The 21,493-nt window shown below is 41.9% G+C and overlaps 1 protein-coding gene across 1 annotated transcript in view; it reads right to left on the reverse strand.

Annotated features, from left to right (window-relative positions):
* Nucleotides 1–21,493, reverse strand: part of ADAMTS12 (ADAM metallopeptidase with thrombospondin type 1 motif 12) — a 298,247-nt gene that overhangs the window by 91,825 nt on the left and 184,929 nt on the right. Inside the window, exons 8-12 of the mRNA XM_059416968.1 lie at nt 15,535–15,678; nt 14,812–14,956; nt 7,214–7,306; nt 5,598–5,743; nt 1,016–1,185 (exon numbers count right to left, since the gene is read on the reverse strand). Coding sequence (XP_059272951.1) covers nt 1,016–1,185; nt 5,598–5,743; nt 7,214–7,306; nt 14,812–14,956; nt 15,535–15,678 — 698 coding nt within the window. The remainder of the gene's footprint in view (nt 1–1,015; nt 1,186–5,597; nt 5,744–7,213; nt 7,307–14,811; nt 14,957–15,534; nt 15,679–21,493) is intronic.

The raw sequence follows: 21,493 nt of genomic DNA on the forward strand, positions 1-21,493 counted from the left end.
CCCAGGTGCCCTGGCTATATAATTTTTTAAATAGTCCAAATACATAATTTTCATTCACATGATTCCTCTTGTGTTCTATCACACTGAATTGACAGAAACTTAAAAAAAAAATCATCAAAAATTTTGCTTATTCTTTACTCCCTTGACTCAAATCTCCTTAGCTCAGGAAAATCTTCCCTCTTTCATTCTCTGCTTGAATAATAACACATTGCATGGGTATTTTTGGATGCTAATGTGTACCTAATGGTTAATGAGTCTTCTTCAGTTTCAGGAGGGAAGATGTAACTGGTACTTACACAGGGGAAGCATTGTCAAAGCTTCTGGTTCATTCTGCAGCTCAGCTGTGTTCCCATCCCCTGATGAGCATCCTTTAGATGCTTGATTTTACTTTTTACACCTCTTATACTCTCCTGTACATACAAAATATTGATTTCTGGCCCAGAACTGGCTTGCATTTATTTCTGATGAAGGCTTTCCTACCATCCTGGTTTCCTTGTGTTTTCCTCCTGTCAGCTGGAATGACTGATTCTGTTTTGAATGCTTTCCCTTTTCCTTCTTCCAGTAGAAAGACCTCTCATGCTTAACAATCATCAATACTTCTTAGCCGTCTTCTGTGAAATGACTCCAAACCTACAACGACCTTCTCTGAATTTCCGCCAAAATTATAATCAGTTCACACACTCATCGAGGAGCACTTTCATCAGCAATCTAGTACCACATTCCTGTTTGCCTCACTGATGACTTAGGGGCACCTCCCAGGTCCTGAAGTGAGCCACCATGTTTGATAAGTGTCTTTTATTTCTCACAGAACCCAGCACCGAATGGATATCTTCAGGCTTCAACATGTAATGTTCAACCTAACCAGGCCAGCATTTCCACTCTTTAAATATAAAACTCCTTCTGGTGTAATTCTCTCTCTGTGGAACTTTGCAGGGCATCCCAGGGCATCCCAGGGCATCCCAGATGCCCTGACATAGAAACGCTCCTACTGTCCTATACCGTCACAGCTCCTTACCTGGATTAAAAACTGGAAACCAGTGGTAGAGCTCATTCTTGTAGGGAACGGTGTCAAACTCACTGCACTGCATCTGCCGGAAGGTGGGCACGTCTGGGCGACAGGGGTGGACGTTGCACAAGCGATAGCGTTTCCTCTCCCCAGTGCAGTACTTCCCGCCAAACTTGGGTCTACACAGGAAACAGACAAGCTGTTCGTTTGTTTCCTTAGAGGCTACCATTTTTCCTTTAACATCCCTTGGCATCTGGTCATGTCTGGTCTTGGCCAAACCATGCCCTGATCTACGCTCAAAACTAACCTTTTACCAAAATTCTTCCAATTTCATACATTTTTTGACTGTTGTTGTTGCCCAGGACCATTCAGTTCCAGGTCTGTAGTTGCCTAATTTGAAACAGTGAGTGTATCTTTTCTACTTGTATATCCCCCCAGCCTCCCAAACTCAAAATATACACTGAGAAGGGATGCATCATTCTCCCTCCAAAATCTGTTCCTCTAATTCCTGTTTAGCAAGTTAAAAGTGGTCAGATTGCAGAAGCCTCCAACCCCTGCCTTCCTTTGACCCCACCGTCCAGTCCATCTGCTACCCAATCATCAATCATGTCTTTGTGTTTGTTTTCTCCTCTTTGTTCCCACAATCACGGAACTAGTCTAATTCTTCTCTCTCTTCCTGTCTGCCCATCTTTGCCCTCATTCAATCTACTGTACACATCTGGTTAATTTTTATGACTGCTTTAATTACTTTAGTTTCTTGTTTAAAAACCTTTTGTGGCACCCAATGACCACAGAACCAAGTCCAGCCTCTTTAGCTTAACATTCAAGGCCTTCATGATCCTGACTTAATTCATCCTACCAACCACTTCTCACCCACCCCTTCATTTCCATATTTTTCCAGTGACACAAGTTGACTTATTTACTATTTCTCTTCCATGCCCCTGGATAGACCTCCCCCATCTTAAATCTCTGTCTACGTGCTACCAAAGCTTTCAGGACTGAATAATGCTATACCTCCATCATAAACTCTTCCTGGATTTCTGCCAGAAGTAAACTCTTTCTCCTTTCACTGATGCCTGATTGTATCTACTGTATGCATTTACTCTACTTATCACTCCAAAACACAGTTCACTGATGATCCAATCCAAGCTCTATGTCACCTGTAATCTCTAAGTCATATTTTGAGTACAGACAGCTCTTAATAAACATTCAGTGAAAATATAAGTTAACCTTGTTTTAGAATAATCTTTCTCCACCCTTTTTTTTCCTTTGCAATACACACAAGGGCAGTAACAACCTTCCCACGAGGATCAATTATTCATTCAAAAAGGGCAAAAGAAATATATCAGACTGCTGTCACAGAAGAAGAGGAATTCTCTGTCCTTTAAGAAAGCTCCAGGCAGGGCACCTAGGGGACTCAGTTGGTTAAGTGACTGCTCCAACTCAGGTCATGATCCTGGAGTCCCAGAATCAAGTCCCACATCAGGATACCTGATTAATGGGAAGTCTGCTTCTCCCTCTTACCCTCCCCCTTCTCATGCTCTCTCTCTCACTCTTACTGTCTCAAATAAATAAATAAAATCTTTCTTAAAAATTAAAAAAAAGAAAGTTCCAGGCAATCTATGTATGCCTTCTTGTCTCCACCTCACTGTGTCTGAAATTGGGAATTGTGTCTGCTTTTGCAGTGCAGCAGAATGGGGTCAAATACCTTGGGGTTTGAACTCTGCTTTACTTTGTATTATTAATTAGATGATTTTGAGCAAGTTATCTTATTTCTCTACACCACAATTTTTTTTTCATTTGTGAAATGAGCATAATAGTTCTTAATCACAAGACAATGCACATGAAGATTTAATAGAGTAGCTAATACAGTGTAAGAGCTCAGTAAATGATATCATTGTTGGATTATTGTAAGTATTAATCAACAAGTATTTATACAATGTGTTCAACATCATTTCTAGGGAGGACAGAGTCCAAAAAAGGTCAACCCATGCCCATGTGTCTCCTAGAAGCTTATAGTCTTGAGGAGGAAAAAAAATAATCATCTATGTAATAAATAAGAGAAAATTTAAGAGCAATTATGTATCCCTGACTGTAAGTACAGTGAGGGTTTGAGGAAGGAAGCAAACAGTGGAAGTCAGGCTGATTGGAAAGAACTCACAGATCAGCTCTCCTGGAGAACAGCCTTAGAGGATGAATGGAAGTGGCTTCTCGGTGCTAAGACAGAAAGCATGCCAAGTGAGCAGTCTCGATGAAATCACATTCTAAAAGCACGGGGAAGTAGGACATCTTCCCAAAGTGCCCAACTGATAGTTGGAGAGCCAAGATTTAAGCCCTTATCTTCTTTAGTCCATAGCCAGAGTCCTCATCCATTGTTACGCTGCCTGACCATGTGGTCTAGGGGGACAAAGACTTCAAACCCTGGCAGTCTTATTCATTTCTGGTTGCAGTTGTCTTCTCATGAGGTTCTGCTGTACTTTGCTCTCCTTGAGCGCCCATGACATTTCCTATATTTCCCTCCCCACCTTTCATTATGTGGTTTGAGTAGCCTTCTGTTCCTTGAACATAAAAGAGCTTTGACCATACCAGTTCACCTTTACTGACTCCATGTAGAAGGTAGTAAGAATTGTCCATGATATCTGAGGTTAGATCTGTTTCCCATTCATAAAGACAGAGTGACACTTTATGACTTGGCTCTTCTCCAATCCATTTCCATCCAACAAACATCTCTGAAAGTCTTACAACCTCTGCTGGCTTCTTACTAGACACCTGATCAACATCAAGAGCAGAGTCTCAATGTCAGCTGACCCCGCACTGGCCTGAATCCATAACCTGAGTCACACAACTGAATCTGAGGCTATGTTTCCATTGTCATTGTTCTCAACAAACTTAATCAAACAAGCTACTGAGCTCAGACAGGGTCACTCACCTGAGGAAACTCTATGACACACTGTGGTCTCTAAGATGGGCATTGGAACCATTTTTCCCATGACGCCAAGTTAGAGATTCATCCAACAGTTCCTCAACAAAGATGTCCCTTTCTGACTACCACAGATCACCCTCCCAAGAGGCTGTAGACAGTAGCGGCAGAACACAGAACACAGACAACAGGTCTCAGAGCAAATCGCCTACATTAACTAATCTCTAAAATGGAAATCATATTTCTTATCACATTGAAATAACTCACAAAATGAAGATTTTCTGCAGAAATAAGAAATCCCTGGCTTCTAATTTTTGAAGCCACTGAAATCTTTTATTTAAACAAGAGCGACTTTTATTAAAGAGTAAAATTTAAAAACAATTTCATCCAAATCCCTCAAAGGTATGCTTTTATGGGTGATAAATGAGAAAAAAGATCATAATAACTACTGTAACACCTACCATTTATTGACAATTTAATGTAGTAGGTTCTGTGTTCAACTCTTTATATATATTAACTTAATTCTTAGGAGAAATTTATTATATATCTTTATTAAATATTCAGTGTATGTATACATACACACACATATATATATACATAAAGTAATATATTTACTAATAAAAAGGAAAAGTGACATTTGGAACTTAGATACTTAGGAGATTGTAATCACATTCACTATTTGCCTTTTAAAAAAAGGGACTCTTACTCCTCAGTGCAGATTAATGAAAATCTAGGCCAAAGGAGCTTAACATATTTTCTACTTTCCAGAGGCATCACATGTACACTTCTTAAAAATTTCCCAAGTATGCCAGGCAATAATGAAGTTAAGAATGCCATATATATTTGGAGGGGGGGGGCGCCTGGGTGGCTCAGTCAGTTAAGCATCTGCCTTCAGCTCAGATCATGGTCCCAGGGTCCTTGGATCAAGCCCCACATCAGGCTCTCTACTCCGTAGGGAGTCTGCCGCTCCCTCTCCATCTGTCTCCCACTCTCTCAAATAAATACATAAAGTCTTTTCTTTTTAATGTCATATATATTTGGAAAACAAGGGAATTTAAATTTAATTCACATAATAGTATCATTATGCAAATTTAAAATAATGAAAAACTTTAGTACCTTAATTAAAAAATTGAAAACTACTTTGTGTATTAACTTCTCTGGAACCTTTAATATGGTTAATATTAAAGCCTAAGGTTCATAAAATCCTTATCTAAAATTTTCAAAATAATTATGCTCAAAAATGTACTATTTATTAGTTAACTTAAGGGAAGAAAATTATTTTCATAAAATTAAGCATTCATTATGATTCAAAGAAAGCTACAGTCTTATTAGCAAAATTGAGTTTAAGTAATCTTTCACTGACAGAGTGAAGTTATCTAGAAAAATTTCCCTGCATAGTCTCCTAAGATCTTTCCCATGGATTATCTTTTCACATGAAAATTTACTTATTTCTCCAAATGATGGAATGAGCATATTTATCCAAGTTCTAGTAACCATCCAGTGCCACACCAACATTAAACAAAACAGAACCACATTTTGAAGAACCTTCTGGTTCTCTTTAGTTTTAGGAACCCACTGAACTTCTCCTAGGAGGATTAAACTCACTGGCATCACGTTAGCCAAGACTCTGGCGCTTGTGGAAGGAAGGGAAATATTTTTGGCCAGACTTACTCAGGATTGTTGCAGAGCCTCTCTGCACTCTGGGCCCCAGCCCCACAGGTCCTGGAGCAGTGGGACCAGGGCGACCAGCGGCCCCAGCCACCAGGGATGCTCTCTGGTTTCTTCCCCACTGTGATGCACTTGCCAGCCATACACCACTGGAGAGGTAAGAGGCGGGAGACACATACATCATGAAAGTTCCCATAGCATGCTGGGCCAAGAATCCTAGAAATCTAAACCCAATTTTCCCCAAGCAAGCAGGCTTCCGATGGTCACAGCGTATGGAGAACAAAGAAGGGCTTACAAAAAAAAATGTCTCCCAAGAGTCTTGGGTTTTCGAATGAGACCATGTTAGGAACCAAAGGAAACTTTCAGCTGCCTTGTTGCAGTCAGCCAATTGGGGAATGTTCCTCTAAGTGCGGTTGGCCGATGGCATGGCAAAAGGTAAAGCCACACACTGCTTCCTTCACTGGGAAAGTCCTGCTCTGACACTCATGTCGGCTCAGTCTGCTTAGCAACAAAGTTGTTTTATAATGTCATTGATTTACTTTCTGCTGCAAGCTTCTTACCTTGCTGCAGACCATAAACAAACATTTTGCAGACTGTCACTGAGATAACACTTCTCCTTAGGTAGGTATCTTGGTAGGTATCTAATGTCAGCAGCAGACACGGCATCCTCTTGCAAAAAGTCCACCCGTAGCCGAAAAACACTAGTTGAAGTTCTAATAATGAGAACAATTTTTGCTTCCCTGTAACTCTATCCATTGTTTCTAGTTCTAGCTATGGCTCAGAAAAAAAGCTGTCCTCTCTCTTCAAGGCAATCCTTCCACAGCTGTCAGCTTAGGAAGGTGAACATAAAAAAAAAAAAAAAGAAAGAAAGAAAGAAAGAAAGAAAGAAAGAAAAGAAAATGCAACTTGGTTGTTTGAGGGTTTGGGCATGCTTTCTCTGCTGGTGTCCTTTCCCTCATTATTTCTGGTCACTGTGCATTCTGACCAAGTTCTAGAATCTCGGTGATGGACACTGCCACTCTCAGGCGGCATAAAGATTCCCAGGAAATGTCTGAATCTTAGGCTCACAACAAACACAGCTGGTCTAGCTGAGCAGCACACGTGCCCCTGCTCTCAAGCGGTCTGCAGGAATTCCATCCTCTGAATTCTTGGAGGTCTGGCTTTCCTCCTTAGTTAAATGGGCAGGATGTCAAGAAATGTAGTCAGATCAGATGATGAGAATGAAGATAGCAAGAGGCTCAAGTCCAGCATCTTTGGAAGGCAGAAGCCACTGGCTTGCATTTTCAGTTTTTAACAGGGAGGGGGGAAGAAGTCAAAATGAAGGGTGATAGTAAGCTCAGCAGATGTTATCAACCGTAAATTCTGCAGACATTCATCCAGCAAAGTTGGGATGGATGTTTTGCAAGTGAGGTGTGGAACTGGGCCTCAGCCCTCTCTCCACAGTTTCCAGGGAAGGCTCAAAAGGCATCATGGAGATAGAATCCTTTTCCCTGGCTAGTCTGACTGTGTGACCTCCATTCACCCAGACAGCTGCTCTCCAGGGCCCTTTCCCTGTTCCTCCCAAGAACCCTGTGCCCGCCGCCCTCCCACCACCTTCCTTCCTCAGCCCGACACGTCACCTTCTTCTCACCACACCGTGTCCCATCTGCGGCAGCGTCCAGCTTAGAGCGACAAAAGCCTTTCACTGAGCACCACAGGGTCTGGCAGACATTCTGGAAAACAAACGTGAAACTCTACTCTTTGGGATTTTCAAAATTTGTACAAAAGCATTCTACAGTGATGGTGAAAGACACACTTGGTCACCCACAGACTCACAATAATGCTGTTGTTACTAATGAGCAAGAGTGATAAAAAGTGATCATTAGCACCTGGGAGGCTCAGTCTGTGAAGCGTCTGCCTTAGGCTCAGGTCATGATCCTAGTGTGCTAGGGCCATGTTGGGCTTCCATGGGGAAGCCTGGTTCCATGGGGAGCCTGGTTCTCCCTCTGACCCTCCTCCACATTTGTGCTCTCTTTTTCTGTCAAGTAAGTAAATAAAACTCTAAAAAAAAAAAATGTAATTATTCAAGAACTCTTGATTCAAACTTAATTTGGGCTTTGTCATCACTCCTACACAGTGGTATGGTCTACTAAGCAATAAGAAAACAGGAGATAAAACACATTTCCTAGCAGTTGAGGCCAGTTTCTAAATGGGTGACATAGTATCACTGACCTCAGGCAGGGTAATTGGGGACAGTAGCTATCAAAGGCCAATACAAACCATGCACGAAGGACTCTGATTACAAACAGTTGGGTGGTTATAACTTGAGCCTGTTCACTGAAGGAAATAGAAACTATTGCACTTAGCCAGCCCAAGCTTATTTACTTATGACCCAAAGTAGCCCCCTTGCTTAATGTGCCAGGGAGTGAAATGGGTTTTCCCTATTGTTTTTCCTCTTACAGTAAGAACAAGGGAAGGTTGACAAGAGTCTTACAGATCACCAGAAATGGCTCCACTGCTCCCATCCACCTTTTAATCTTTCTTCTATCCACCCATCATTCACCATTCCCTCTATTTAACTATGTTCTAGATTCAATGTTTTCTAAAATAAGATTGCACATTTTTACACAGTTTAGAAAATTCTCAGTCTGGATCTCTCTAAATTTTGTCTCTCCCTGATTACCACTATTCTCTCCTTCCCAGACCTCTAAACTGTTGGTGATGAGCCTTGCCATTCTGTCTTTCACATCTCAACTTCACTTATATTTTCTAACTCTCACTTTTCTTATATATAAAAGTTGAAAAAGTCTGGATTTCTATCAGGAAAAGACCAGCCTCTCCTTCAAACACCTCTGAGAAATACTCAAGAGAGATAGGAAGTAATTTTCTGAGCTCTAAATTCCAGCTGACTGATTTTCTTTTCAACTGTGTCAAATCTGTTTAACCCACACACTGAATTTAAAATCAATGACCATATTTTTCATTTCTAGAGGCTGTAACTGTATTTCATATCTACCTTACCAATACCTTCTGGTGTATTTTTCCTTTTTTCTCAAATGTAACTCCTCTTTCATGTATTCATTTTATTATCCTTACCTAAAATATTCATTTATCCAAAGTCATTTGGATTTATTATCTTTCTTATTTATCTTTCTTCACTTAACTGTAGATTGTCTTAAATTTTGAATTAGAAGCTAAATGATGAATTCACCTAATCAAAAGCTTTATCTATTAGAGATTTTTGTGCATTTTAGCTGAGCATTGGTTTTTTCAAGGCAGGTTTTTAATCTTTCTTTCTACCAGGCATCCCATTGCTTTACCAGGTCAGAAATATGTTTATTTGAATTTTTTTTTGGCATAGAGTTTCTCTGTTTCAGGATTTCTTTTCCTTTAGTACCTGCAGTTCTTGGTGACACCACTTCAAACAATGAAAAGGCAGACCAGACGAAGAGTGGTGGGCAGCAAGGCTGTATATTGGGGATAAACGCTCCCAAAGACGGAGGCGACCCAAGACGGTTGCTATTTTGGCATTTAAATCTAGAGGTTTTTATAAGATTGTTGGCCAGCTGTCTTCATATGATTAACCCTCCATGCACCCACCTGTCATCCAATCAGGTTTTTTTCCACATACAGTTGCTCATCTACCTCTCAGGGAGCTGTTCACATGGGAAGGGGTAGAGGACTCCTTTCAGGGTGGTGGAGAATAACAGGATGGGGTCTTTTTCCTTTTACTAGTAGTTTCCTGGGGGACGGGAGTGGGCCTTGCCCCTGCCTGCCTTTCTTCTGGCTAACCTCCATTACAACCGTAAGACAGTGTAAATTTGAACTCAAAATGGCAGGAGGGTGGGAGGTTGGGGTACCAGGTAGTGGGTATTATAGAGGGTATGGATTGCATGGAGCACTGGGTGTGGTGACAAAATAATGAATACTATTAGGCTGAAAATAAATAAATTAATTAAAAAAATAAGTATTGACTGTGGTCAAGTATTTTCTAGGGAGAAAGTTATCCACCAGCACCCCTCCACCTCAAAACCCAAGCTGAGGTAAAAGATGCTTCTCTGCCATCTACCTTTGTTGCCAATGTGTTCTTCTAGCCGCCACCACCCCCGCTGAACCACAGCTCCTCAAGTCCCCTGGCTTCGTGTAAGGGTCTCACTTCCGACTCCCTGCCTTGCTTCAGGGGTGCAGGTCATCATCTGTTGCCACGGGATGTTAAGTTAAAATCAAGGCCCTCTGGTTTTCTCCTCATCCGCCTCAATGTGCCTATCACGCCCTTCTTTAGTTTTCTCCCCCTGAAGATGTTTTTTAACCTTTCTTATATTTATAAAGATGATGTAGGTTTTTTGAGTTGTAAACTCTTTCAAGATAAAAAAAAGGTTTTAACAAAGAAACTTGATATTGTATTCTCTGGTACTTTAAGTTTTTTGGTTTTTGCTTTTTTCTTTACTGAAAAGGATTAGGTTATCTTGGCTGTAATATACAGGAGTCTGAAGTCTTCATTCATTTATCTCAAGTCTTCCTTCCATTATCTATTTATCTATGGGCCAGGCCCTGCGGAATGTTGAGAATAAAAGTTCCTTCAGAGAGCTCACATAAAGTAGGGAAGGGCACAGACAAGTAGAAAGCAACTCTAATATCATCTAATAAAGTCTTTGTCCTGGGGCACCTGGGTGGCTCAGAGGGTTAAGCCTCTGCCTTCGGGTCATGATCTCAGGGTCCTGGGATCGAGCCTCACATGAGGCTCTCTGCTCAGTGGGAAGCCTGCTTCCTCCTCCCTCTCTGCCTGCTGCTCTGCCTACTTGTGATCTCTCTCTCTCTCTCTCTCTCTCTCTGTCAAATAAATAAAGTCTTTGTCCAGGAAAGCACAGGATAGAATGTGAAATGTCCAAGCTGAGCTCCAAAGAAGAACAGGAGGGATGATGCAAAGGAACCAGCACATACAGAGGTAGTGGGGGACCCCCAGCACTTTTAGGGGTTGAGACTGTTCCGTATACAGATAAGCACAGAGCATGAACCAGTAACTGACCAGAGAGAGCCAGGGTGGTGTGTTTGCAGTAAACCGCAGGATTCCCTGGAAAATCCTTACCTTTGTACATCTAAAATTGTGGATAAAAATATTTTAAATGCATTCCTGAGTTGGCAAGAAAGTAAGAGAAATCCTCAGAGGCTAAAAATGTTGCAAAAATTTTGGACATCTAAACATACAAACCTGGTCACTTAGATTTTTGTTTTAACAGTCACCTGAGTAGTAGAGACAATAACCTGGGCCTGCGTTGCCTGGGAAGTTGGACTGGAGACCTCACAAAGACCATAATCCCAAAAGACTAGCCCTTGTGTGAAAGGGTGAACTAGCCTTGTGTGAACCCGGGGACATAGCTGGGACATGTGTCTGTTTTGATTTTAACTCTAAAAGTCGTGGTAAATGTTACCCCCAAGAGTTTGTACCCACAATGGCCCTCACACAATACTTGCAGTCAAACAACATCCAACCAATACTTATTTTAACTGAGCCCAAATTCTCTCTGGATGAGTTTGCCGGCCATCTAAGCCTTAAAGAATAACCTGATAGGAAGTTTCACGACAATTAAAAACAAAAATAGCATGGAGGACAAGGGGAGTTAGAGAGGAGAAGGGAGTTGGGGGAAATTGGAAGGGGAGGTGAACCATGAGAGACTATGGACTCTGCAAAACAATCTGAGGGTTTTGAAGGGGCAGGGGGGGGAGGTTGGGGTACCAGGTGGTGGGTATTAGAGAAGGCACGGATTGCATGGAGCACTGGGTGTGGTGCAAAAATAATGAATACTGTTATGCTGAAAATAAATTAATTAATTAATTAATTTAAAAAAATCAAGACAAGGAAATAATCTCTAGGAAGAGAGACCTGGGAAAAATTCCAAATAGGAGAAATAGTTCCACATAGACTTTGGACACTGGAATTATACAACATAAATTATAAATGTCTCAAATATGATTAAAAAATAAAAGATCATTTTGAATGAGAAACTAGAAACCGTACATCAGAGAAAATTTAGAAAAATAGACTGTCACAAGTTAAAAAAAGATACTGTAAATGAGGTTAAAAAGTCAACAGACAGCTTACACAGAGGAGTAGATGTATCTGAAGAGAGACCTAGTGAGTCAAAAGATAAATTACACAAAATGCAGAAATATAAAGGGCCAAAAAATATGAAGGCAAAGTCCCAAGATATGGAAGATTAGTGATAAAGACCAACATAGACGTGATTAGAATTCTGGGTTACCAACTGAGGATTTCAGAAGGCAGTGGGGTAGGGGGGTGGATGAGTCTGGTGATGGATATTGAGGACACATATTGCACAGAGCACTGGGTGTTGTACACAAACAGTGAATCATGGAACACTACATCAAAAACTAATGATATCCAAATTAAAACCACATTGAGATATCACCTTACACCAGTTAAAATGGCCAAAATTAACAAAACAGGAAACAATATGGGTTGGAGAGGATGTGGAGAAAGGGGAACCCTCTTATACTATTGGTGGGAATGCAAGTTGGTGCAGCCTCTTTGGAGAACAGTGTGGAGATTCCTCAAGAAATTAAAAAATAGAACTTCCCTATGACCCTGCCATTGCACTCCTGGGTATTTAACCCAAAGATACAGATGTTGTGAAAAGAAGGGCCATCTGTACCCCAATGTTTATAGCAGCAATGGCCACGATCGCCAAACTGTGGAAAGAACCAAGATGCCCTTCAACGGACGAATGGATAAGGAAGATGTGGTCCATATACACTATGGATTATGATGCCTCCATCAGAAAGGATGAATATCCAACTTTTGTAGCAACCTGGACGGGACTGGAAGAGATTATGCTGAGTGAAATAAGTCAAGCAGAGAGAGTCAATTATATGGTTTCACTTAGTTGTGGAGCATAACAAATATCATGGAGGACAAGGGGTGTTAGAGAGGAGAAGGGAGTTGGGGGAAATTGGAAGGGCAGGTGAATCACGAGAGACTATGGACTCTGAAAAACAATCTGAGGGGTTTGAATTGGCAGGGAGGGTGGGAGGTTGGGGTACCAGGTGGGGGGTATTATAGAGGGCACGGATTGCATGGAGCACTGGGTGTGGTGAAAAAATAATGAATACTGTTTTTCTGAAAATAAATAAATTAATTAAAAAAACTAATGATGTACTGCATGGTGACTAATGTAACATAATAGGAAAGAAAAGAAAAAAAAGAGAGAAGAAAGAATAGGAAGAAAAGAAAAGAATGGAAGGAAGAAAGAGAAAGAAAGAATGAATTCTGGATTACAGAATGGAGAATCAAAACAATATTTTAAGAGATAAGGCCAGACAACAAGAGATGGGATGAATCCTGAGGCCTCTTTTAAGCCATTTTAGAGAATTTAAACTTTATCGTCAGGAATAGGGAGACTGAAATATTTTCATCAGAGGAGCAAAATCCAATTTCCAGTTATAAAGGTCACTTTGGCTGCATTTTGGGAGACGGATCAGCGTTGAGAGAAGCAGTCAAATTCCAGGAAAGGAGAGCAGTAGGAGAACTACTGCAGTCACCTGGACGAGTGAGATTTTAGAGATATTCAGGAGGTAGAGTTGGAGTAACTTGGGAACCAGTGAGGGGTGAGGGGTTTTTGCATCAACTTTACCTTCTCTATTAAGTCTTGTTCACTGTGTATAAGTGCTGCCGAAGAGAGCACAAGTCTTGTTCACTGTGTTTAAGCACAGTTACTTCCTCCTCGAAAGGTCTTTCTACATGTCTTTTTTTTTTAATTTAATTTAGTTTTTTTAGTGTTCCAAGATTCATTGTTAATGCACCACATCCAGTGTTCCATGTAATACGTGCCCTCCATAATACCCACCACCAGGCCCTCCCAAATCCCCATCCCCTCTCCTCTCCAAAACTCTCAGTTTGTTTCTCAGAGTCCACAGTCTCTCATGGTTTGTCTCCTCCTCCGATTTCTACCAACTCACTTTCCCTTTCCTTCTCCTAATGTCCACTGTGCTATTCCTTATGCTCCACAAGTAAGTGAAACTATATAATAATTGACTATCTCTGCTTGACTTATTTCACTCAGCATAATCTTTCTGTGTATTTATCTCACTATATTGAAATGATTCAGTCTGCCTCCTCCACAAGACCACAAGCTCCTCAAAGTCAGAGAACTTATCCTATTAATTACTGAGGGCTTCTCTTTTTCATCTCACTCCGTACCCAGCACCGAATCAGGGTGGGGTTCAAGCCTTGCCAGGCCCACGTCTATGCGTTAACACCGGCACCTTCGCTCTGAAAGGGACGCTTTCAGAGGATTGCCCATTTCAGATCACAAAGGAATGCCACACAAAGGAGTTGGGCAGAGCAGAGCAGAGCTGTGGTTAGATCTGCATTGTTTTGAAATAACCTAAGCAACAATTTGAATGGGGAGGTGATTAGGTAGGAGGGAATTACAATTGCCAGGAAAGAAAATCGAAGACTGAATCAAGACAGTAACAGTGGGAATGAAGATGGCAGGGCAGAACCACAAACTCTTTCGGAGGCTAAAAGTCAGGGCTTGACTTAACATTTAGATATTGAGGGGTGCCTGGGTGGCTCAGTCGGTTAGGCATCGGACTCTTGATTCCCGCTCGGACTGTGATCTCAGGGTGGTGGAATTGAGCCCCACATTAGGCTGCGTGCTCAGCATAGAGTCTGCTTCTCTCTCCCTCTCTACTCCTCCCTGCCGCCCCTCCCCCAACAGCCACACACACACTCTCTCTCTCTTCATCTCAAATAATAAATAGACAAAATCTTTAAAAAAAACGCACATTTGGATATTAAAAATTAAGGAGGAGAATGAATTGGGATGAAACTTATTTTTACCTTGGGATCTGGGGGTTCTCTACAATCAGATGGGAAATTCAGGAAAGGGAGCAACTCTAGGTTGCTATGGAGTCTACAGGCGTGAATCACTGTGATTCCTGAAAATCACTATAAAATGTTCTTCACCAGCACCCACTTGCAAAGGTTTGCTGTGGGCAGAGCAATAGATACCAAGAATACCAAGGAGGCAGGATCAAGGAATGTAAATGATTCTGACTTCATATATACTGCCTTACAAACGTCATACCATGAATAGGTTTCCATTTCTATGTCGGGCTCTTTGGACTGCCAGCTTTTTCCCTGGCCCTTTCTTTAGCATGCTGGAGATCTCAAGTCCAGCGCCCACCCACCAGAGGCACCAAGATACCCAACACTTACTTCTACTTCCTGGCAGAAGGTGGCATTGGGGCCATACTGCAGCTGGCACTGATGGTGAACATCATAGATCACTCCAGGGGCAATGACCTTGGACTTCAAGCCTTTCTTTTGGGGGATATCATCGAGACAAAACCCCCATCCCCGGCTGAAAACAAATTATCAAAAAGGAGAACAGTTGCTTATGATTTCCTTTGTCTTAGTCTTTTATTCAACAGAAACCTTCTATTCCTGTGATTTACCCTTTGTCCTTCAAGACAAATTTATTGCCACAAGGCATAGAACCCTCTAGGCCCAAGATAGGAATGGCTGAACAGGAAATCAAAGCATACCCCAGACTATTATTACTTCAGCCGTGAGCCAGGAAATACAAGTGGGAGAGCAAAATAAAATCATCAAAGGGGTTTCAGTGACCACTCGTAACATATGCCAGCTGTTCCTGCCAGTGCGGGGGACTTACACACTCAGATCTAAAGTGCCTGCTCTGCCCACTGCAAGCAGGGCAAGCAGGGGGATGGGAAATTCACTGGGCTGTGCTTGGAAGACAGGACCCACCAACAACTCGGGGGCGGAAAGCAGAAGCAAAATCCACCCCCTTCTGATGCCACCCTGATGCAAAGATCTGGGAGAGGAACGGAGACTTTTCCAGGCCTAGGGTGAAACTCCAAGGGACTTCCGGTTTAAAGAGCACCAGGTCAGGCTGCCCCGGAACATGCTGCCACTTACTCCAGGAAGCGGGTGATGTACTCCTTGCTGCACTTGGACCAGGTCAGTGGGCTGGGATTGTACTGGAGCTGGCGGGACATGAGGTACGGGTGCCTGCCTTCGGGCTCACAGTCATTCTCTTTCCCGTCATGCTGGATGCCGAAGCTGCAAGAAGGCAGAAGGCGCAGGAGTATTACGGCGGCGGGTATGAAACAGGGCGACGACCCCAGTCCCTCCACGAGAGCCACTTAGTACCGAATGCACCTGTTTACAAAGTGAGGCTCTCCCTGGACAGGGACAGCTGACTTTGAACTAAACGGCGCAGGAGATGCTTTCAGCTTCTACAACCATGGGAACCACGTGGTTAATTCAAAAACCTGTGTTTGGCTGAGCGCGCCCAGTTCGGCTTTCCAGGAGTCTGGAGTATGGAGGGCAAATCCCGCCTCAAGCGGTCTTCCTCTTGCTTTAGCAGCTGAAGCACAAAACACCCAAACCTTCCTTCTCCCCTTTTCATTATCCTGTACAGAAGGGCACAAAAGGGAAAGCCTAGGAGAGACTTCGTCCGAGGCCACAAACTTTGAGTGACTGATTTTCTTATGAGTATTGTCATGGGCGTCCTCCAAGATGGGAAACGTTAGGGAGGCCTCCCAGGAGGGGTCGGAGCAGGGGGTTCACAGACAGATCATCTGGAGGGTGCCAGCTTTCCACTTCGTGATCTGGGAGTTCCTCCCCTGGAAAACGCAGAGGTCATCACGGTGTTGGGGTCAGATCTGAATGGAAGAGTCTGAAAACTACTTAGCAAGGGCCTGGCATAGAATCAGGACTCGGGGACTCATGGAAGTCCTTTACTGCTGCCTTGACCCTTGTGGAGCTTCTCAAACCTCGCACAGCTCGTGAGAGGTAAAACCAGGTCTTCCGCAGCATGTGCTGCTCCGTCAGTGTCCTTACCCTCGTCCTGCTCCTCTGCTCCCGGCCTCCCGCTGCCATGGCTGAGCAGGTCCAGCAGCCCTGAATGCCCCGACAGAGCTCGTTGGCCACGTGAAAGGGCGTCGAGGAAAGAAGTGGACTCAGAGTCTGTTTATAAGCTGAGTCCTCAGGATTGCCCCAAGACACCTGCAGAGGCTCCCCAAGAACTCTCTTCACTGGCGCACTTGCGACGCGGCGAGGTTGGCTCAAATTTCCAAATCTGAACAGAGGGGAAGGGTGACCTCTGACTCCGCTAGTGAAATTCAACCACCCTGACAGGCAAGCTCACATGTGACTTGAATACAATCTCCCAATCCACATTAGCAACTCTCACAGAGAACCGTCTGGGTGGATTTAGAGGTTTCTTGTATTTTGCTTAATGTGTTATGATGTTACCGACTTCCTTACGGACTTTGATCACATTCCAGATAAATACAAAATTCACAAAGGAATCAGGGAATTAATCTACAGAACTGTTCTCACTCAGCCACTAATGTGACTCAGTGAAAGCTTTTATTGCAAAGCAGGCCTTCCCTACCCTCGGTTAAATCTATTCTTACCCCGCTCTTATGGGCCACAAACCCTATTCTTACCCCACTCAGGTGGGCCACAAGCTCACCTTCCCAATAATCAGTAAAACACTGAACTGTAGGCATGGTTTGAAAATATGCACGTATAGTGGTTTTTCTAGCATCGGATAGTCTAATTCCAGAACCACACAGCCATTCCCTATATACTGGTTGGATTCAAACCTACGTTCAAAACATATCAGTTCCCTTAAAGCTCTTTTTGTTCTATCGAAAGGTTTTATTTCCTTTTTAAAGGATTAATTTATTTGAACGAAAGCATACACACATGCAGAGGGGCGGTGGAGAGAGAGAGGGAGAGAGAGAATCTCAAGCAGACTCCCCACTGAGCACAGAGCCCAGTCTCACCACCCTGAGATCATGACCTGAGCCGAAATCAAGAGTCAGAAACTTAACCAACTGAGCCACCCAGGGGCTCCTGCTCTACCTCAAGTTTTTAATTCACTAAAGGATTTCCCCCTCCAGCTTTGTCACCTCTCTGTGCCCCGATGTTATGGGAGAAAAGCAGTGCCACTAATAAGTGTCACTCTGGACTGTGTCTACTATGTCTAGATGTGTGGGGCACCCCTGCCACATGAGCACAGTGGGCCAGTGATAAATGAAGGCCAAGGAAAGCACATGGGGTCATAGAATGTTTCCAGGAAGCTCCGTTCCAGCAGATGGGTTGGACGCTGAAGAGCAGTTGGGAGTACGAAGCCCTCCCAAGTCTCCCACAAGCTGGGCTGTTGGATTCACCGGCTTCACCTCTGTTAGATGAGTTTGCCAAATTACAGCTGTGAAATAGTAAGTTCGTTGGCTGGGTTTCAGGGTTTCATTTGATGGCTATTCCTTACCTTTTCTTCTTCTTTTTCTTTTTAATCTGAGTATAGGGGACACAATGGTATATTGGTTTCGGATGCACGACTTAGTGATTTGACAAGTTTCTATATTAGGCTCCGCTCACTGTAAGTTTAGCTACTATCTGTCCAGTTACATCATTATTACAACATCCTGGACTGTATTCCTTATGTTCTACCTTTTGTTCCTGTGACTTGTGATTCATTTCATGGTGCAGAAGACAAAAACCATGATAAGCGTGATTGTGTGCTTTCCAAGCTGATTGAGGAAGTACCGATTTCATGTATGTAACATGCAAAGGTCTCTAATGAAATCCAGAAGCAGGAGAGAAATATTGGGTAAATATTGGCTTTTAGGTGTGTATCTATATATCGTGATATTTCCATTACTTAAAAGAAAAGGATGCTAGATCTCAGATAAGTTTTTAAATTTCCTCCTGGAACTCTACCTTCGTTTTTGGTAACATACCTGTGGAGCCTAAGGAAGGTAGTAAGAGAACTCAGGTATAAATGACTGATATAATCCAGGGTCCTCATATACAGATTTTCAAAAAGTTTTCTCTCAAAAGGGAAATTATTCACATAAGGCCACAACACAAGTTAGTTAATTTTACTTTCTATTTTGCATCACACATAATCAGTAATGAAACAAATCATGTTTCTAAGAAACAATGGGGTATCTATGTTACTAAACTATAATGAGTGTCTTTGGGGATACTGGTTTATCACAGTTTTCATTTTTGTTTTTGAGCTGCCTCAGGCCCTTTCATTGAACTTTCCAGTTTCTCTGTTTGGTCCACAGATAATTAGAACTATATAACTAAAGAAAGAACTAAATACCTCAGAAGTATCATTAGCCAGAAGCAAAAGTTTCTTAGGAAGCTCTTAAAGTCTTCTCTGGTTTGGTTTTGTGTTTTACTAAAGCATTTTTTTTCCATCATTCAAACTCAAGCTTATGTGTTGTATACTTTTACCAGTGACCCTGAACTTTTTTTTGCCAAATAAAGACAGCATTTTAAAGCAAATCAAAAGCACTGTGAGAGATCACCTCAGTCTGGTCAGAATGGCTAAAATAAAAACAACAACAATAAAAAATAAACAAGAAATAACAAGTTTGATGAGAATGTAGGGAAAATGTAGGGAAAAAGGAAGCCTCGGGCAATGTTGGTGGGAATGTAAATCAGTACAGCCACTGTGGAAAACAGTATGGCAGTTCTTTAAAAACAGAAATACCACATGATCCAGTAATTCCACTACTGGGTATTTACTCAAAGAAAATGAAAACACCAATTCAAAAAGATATATGCTCCCCATGTTTACTGGAACATTATTTACCATAGCCAAGTTATGGAAGCAACCTAAGTGTCCATCTATAGACAAATGGATGAAGAAGACATGGTGTGTGTATACATATAAGGGACTGTTACTCAGGCATAAAAAAGAATGAGATCTTAACATCTGCAACAACATGGATGGACCTAGACAACATCATGCTAAATGAAATAAGTCAGACGAGAGAGAAGGGGTTGGGGGTGAGCGAAATGGGCAAAGGAGAGCGGCAGATACAGGCTTCCAGGGACGGAACGAGTAAGTCGTGAGAATCAACAGTACAACACAGGGAATACAGCCAATGATAGTGTAGTAGGGTTGTGTGGTGACAGATACACTACATTTGTGCTGAGCAGAGCATAAAGTATAGAGAAGCTGAATCACTATATTGTATACCTGGAAAATGTAACATTGTGTGTCAACTATACTCAAATGAAAAAATTTTAATTAAAAAATAAATGACATTGTTTTATTTAGGTCATCTGTACATGGCCCAATGTCTTTTTTTTTAATTAAACTTTTCATTTTGAGATAATTGTAAGTTCAGCTGCAGTTTTAAGAAATAGAAATGAAGAGGTCCTCTGTACCCATCCCGCACTTTTCCCCCAAGATAACACACTGTAAAACCATAATCCACTAACACAACGAGGTACTGATGTAGATACCATCAAGACACAGAGCTCTGGTCACCGCAAGGATCTCTCCTGTTGCACTTACACTCTCTTCCTTCCCACCCCCGTTCTGTCCTGAAGCCTTGGCAGCCACTAAAACCACCATTTCGGTAATTTTGACATGTCAGTCATATATCACACAGGATGTAACTGTGGGGATTGGCTTTCTTTCCTGGAGTGAAACTCTTTGAAGATTCATCAGGTCACTACATGTATCATTGGTTCCTTTCTTTTAGGGCGTCTGTTCCAGTTTAGTAACCATTCACTCTGTTGGGTCAACACCACCATTGGATGGTTTCCAATTCTGGGCTATTAAGATTAAGCTTCTATAACCATTCATATACAGTTTTTTGTGTGACTTCATTTCTCCAGGATAAATGCTCAAGAGTACTGAACCATATGGTAGTCTACTGTTCAAAACACTGGCAACCTCTTCTCTATAGTGCCCAAACCATATTACTTTCTAACCAGTAATGCATGAACGATACAGTTCCTCTGCGACCTTTGCCAGCATTTGGTGTCACCACTCTAGTTTTAGTCATTCTGATTGGTGTGTTGTGATATCTCATCATGGTCTTAATTTTCATTTCCCTGATAGCTAATGATCTTGAATATACTTTCAAGTGCTTATTTGCCATATATCCTTTTTGGTGAAATTTGGTAAAATGGTCTTTTGTCCATTTTCTAATTACTATTTGTCTTATGACTAGTGAGTTTTGATAGCTGTTTATGTATTTTAGATGCTGGTCCTATTGATATATGGTGAATTCTTTTCCTAGAACTACCATAAAAATTATTGTAAGCTCAGGGGCTTAAATAACAGTAACTACTTCTCTCACAGTCATGGAGGATAGAAGTCTGAAATCAACAGGTCAGCAGTACTATGAACACTTCAAAGGCTCCAGGGGAGAATCTGTGCTTGCCTCTTCCAGCTCCTGCTCAGTGCAGGCTTCCTTGTCTTCTGGGATCAAGACTTGAACTTCTGCCTCCGACTGTGCCTGGTCTTCTTCTCTTTGATCTCTCTGTGTCCAAATCTCCCTTTCCAGTTCCTGGGTCCAGGGCGAGCCTGAAACTAGTCTGATTACATCTCAGAATTTTTATCCAACAACATCTGCAAAGACCCTATTTCTAAAACAGGTTACATTTTGAAATTCCAAGTAGCCTTGGATTAGTGAAGAACACTGTTCAAGTCATTACATAGGATTTGCAAGTATTTTCTCCTAGGCTGTGGCTTGTCTTTTCATCCTCTTAAAAGAGTCAAAAGTTTTTGTTTTTGTTTTTGTTTTAATTTTGAAGAGTACAATTTTTAATGTTTCCATTTATGGAATGCACGTTTGATGTCAAGTTTAGAAGCTCTTTGCCTAGCCCTGGATACTGAAAATTTTCTCCTCTTTATGTCCTGAAAGTTTTTTAGTTGTACATTTTACATTTATTGTTTTTGTTTTAATTTTGAAGAGTACAATTTTTAATGTTTCCATTTATGGAATGCACGTTTGATGTCAAGTTTAGAAGCTCTTTGCCTAGCCCTGGATACTGAAAATTTTCTCCTCTTTATGTCCTGAAAGTTTTTTAGTTGTACATTTTACATTTA

The sequence above is a fragment of the Mustela nigripes genome, chromosome 12 (assembly GCF_022355385.1).
Source record: "Mustela nigripes isolate SB6536 chromosome 12, MUSNIG.SB6536, whole genome shotgun sequence".
NCBI lineage: Eukaryota > Metazoa > Chordata > Mammalia > Carnivora > Mustelidae > Mustela > Mustela nigripes.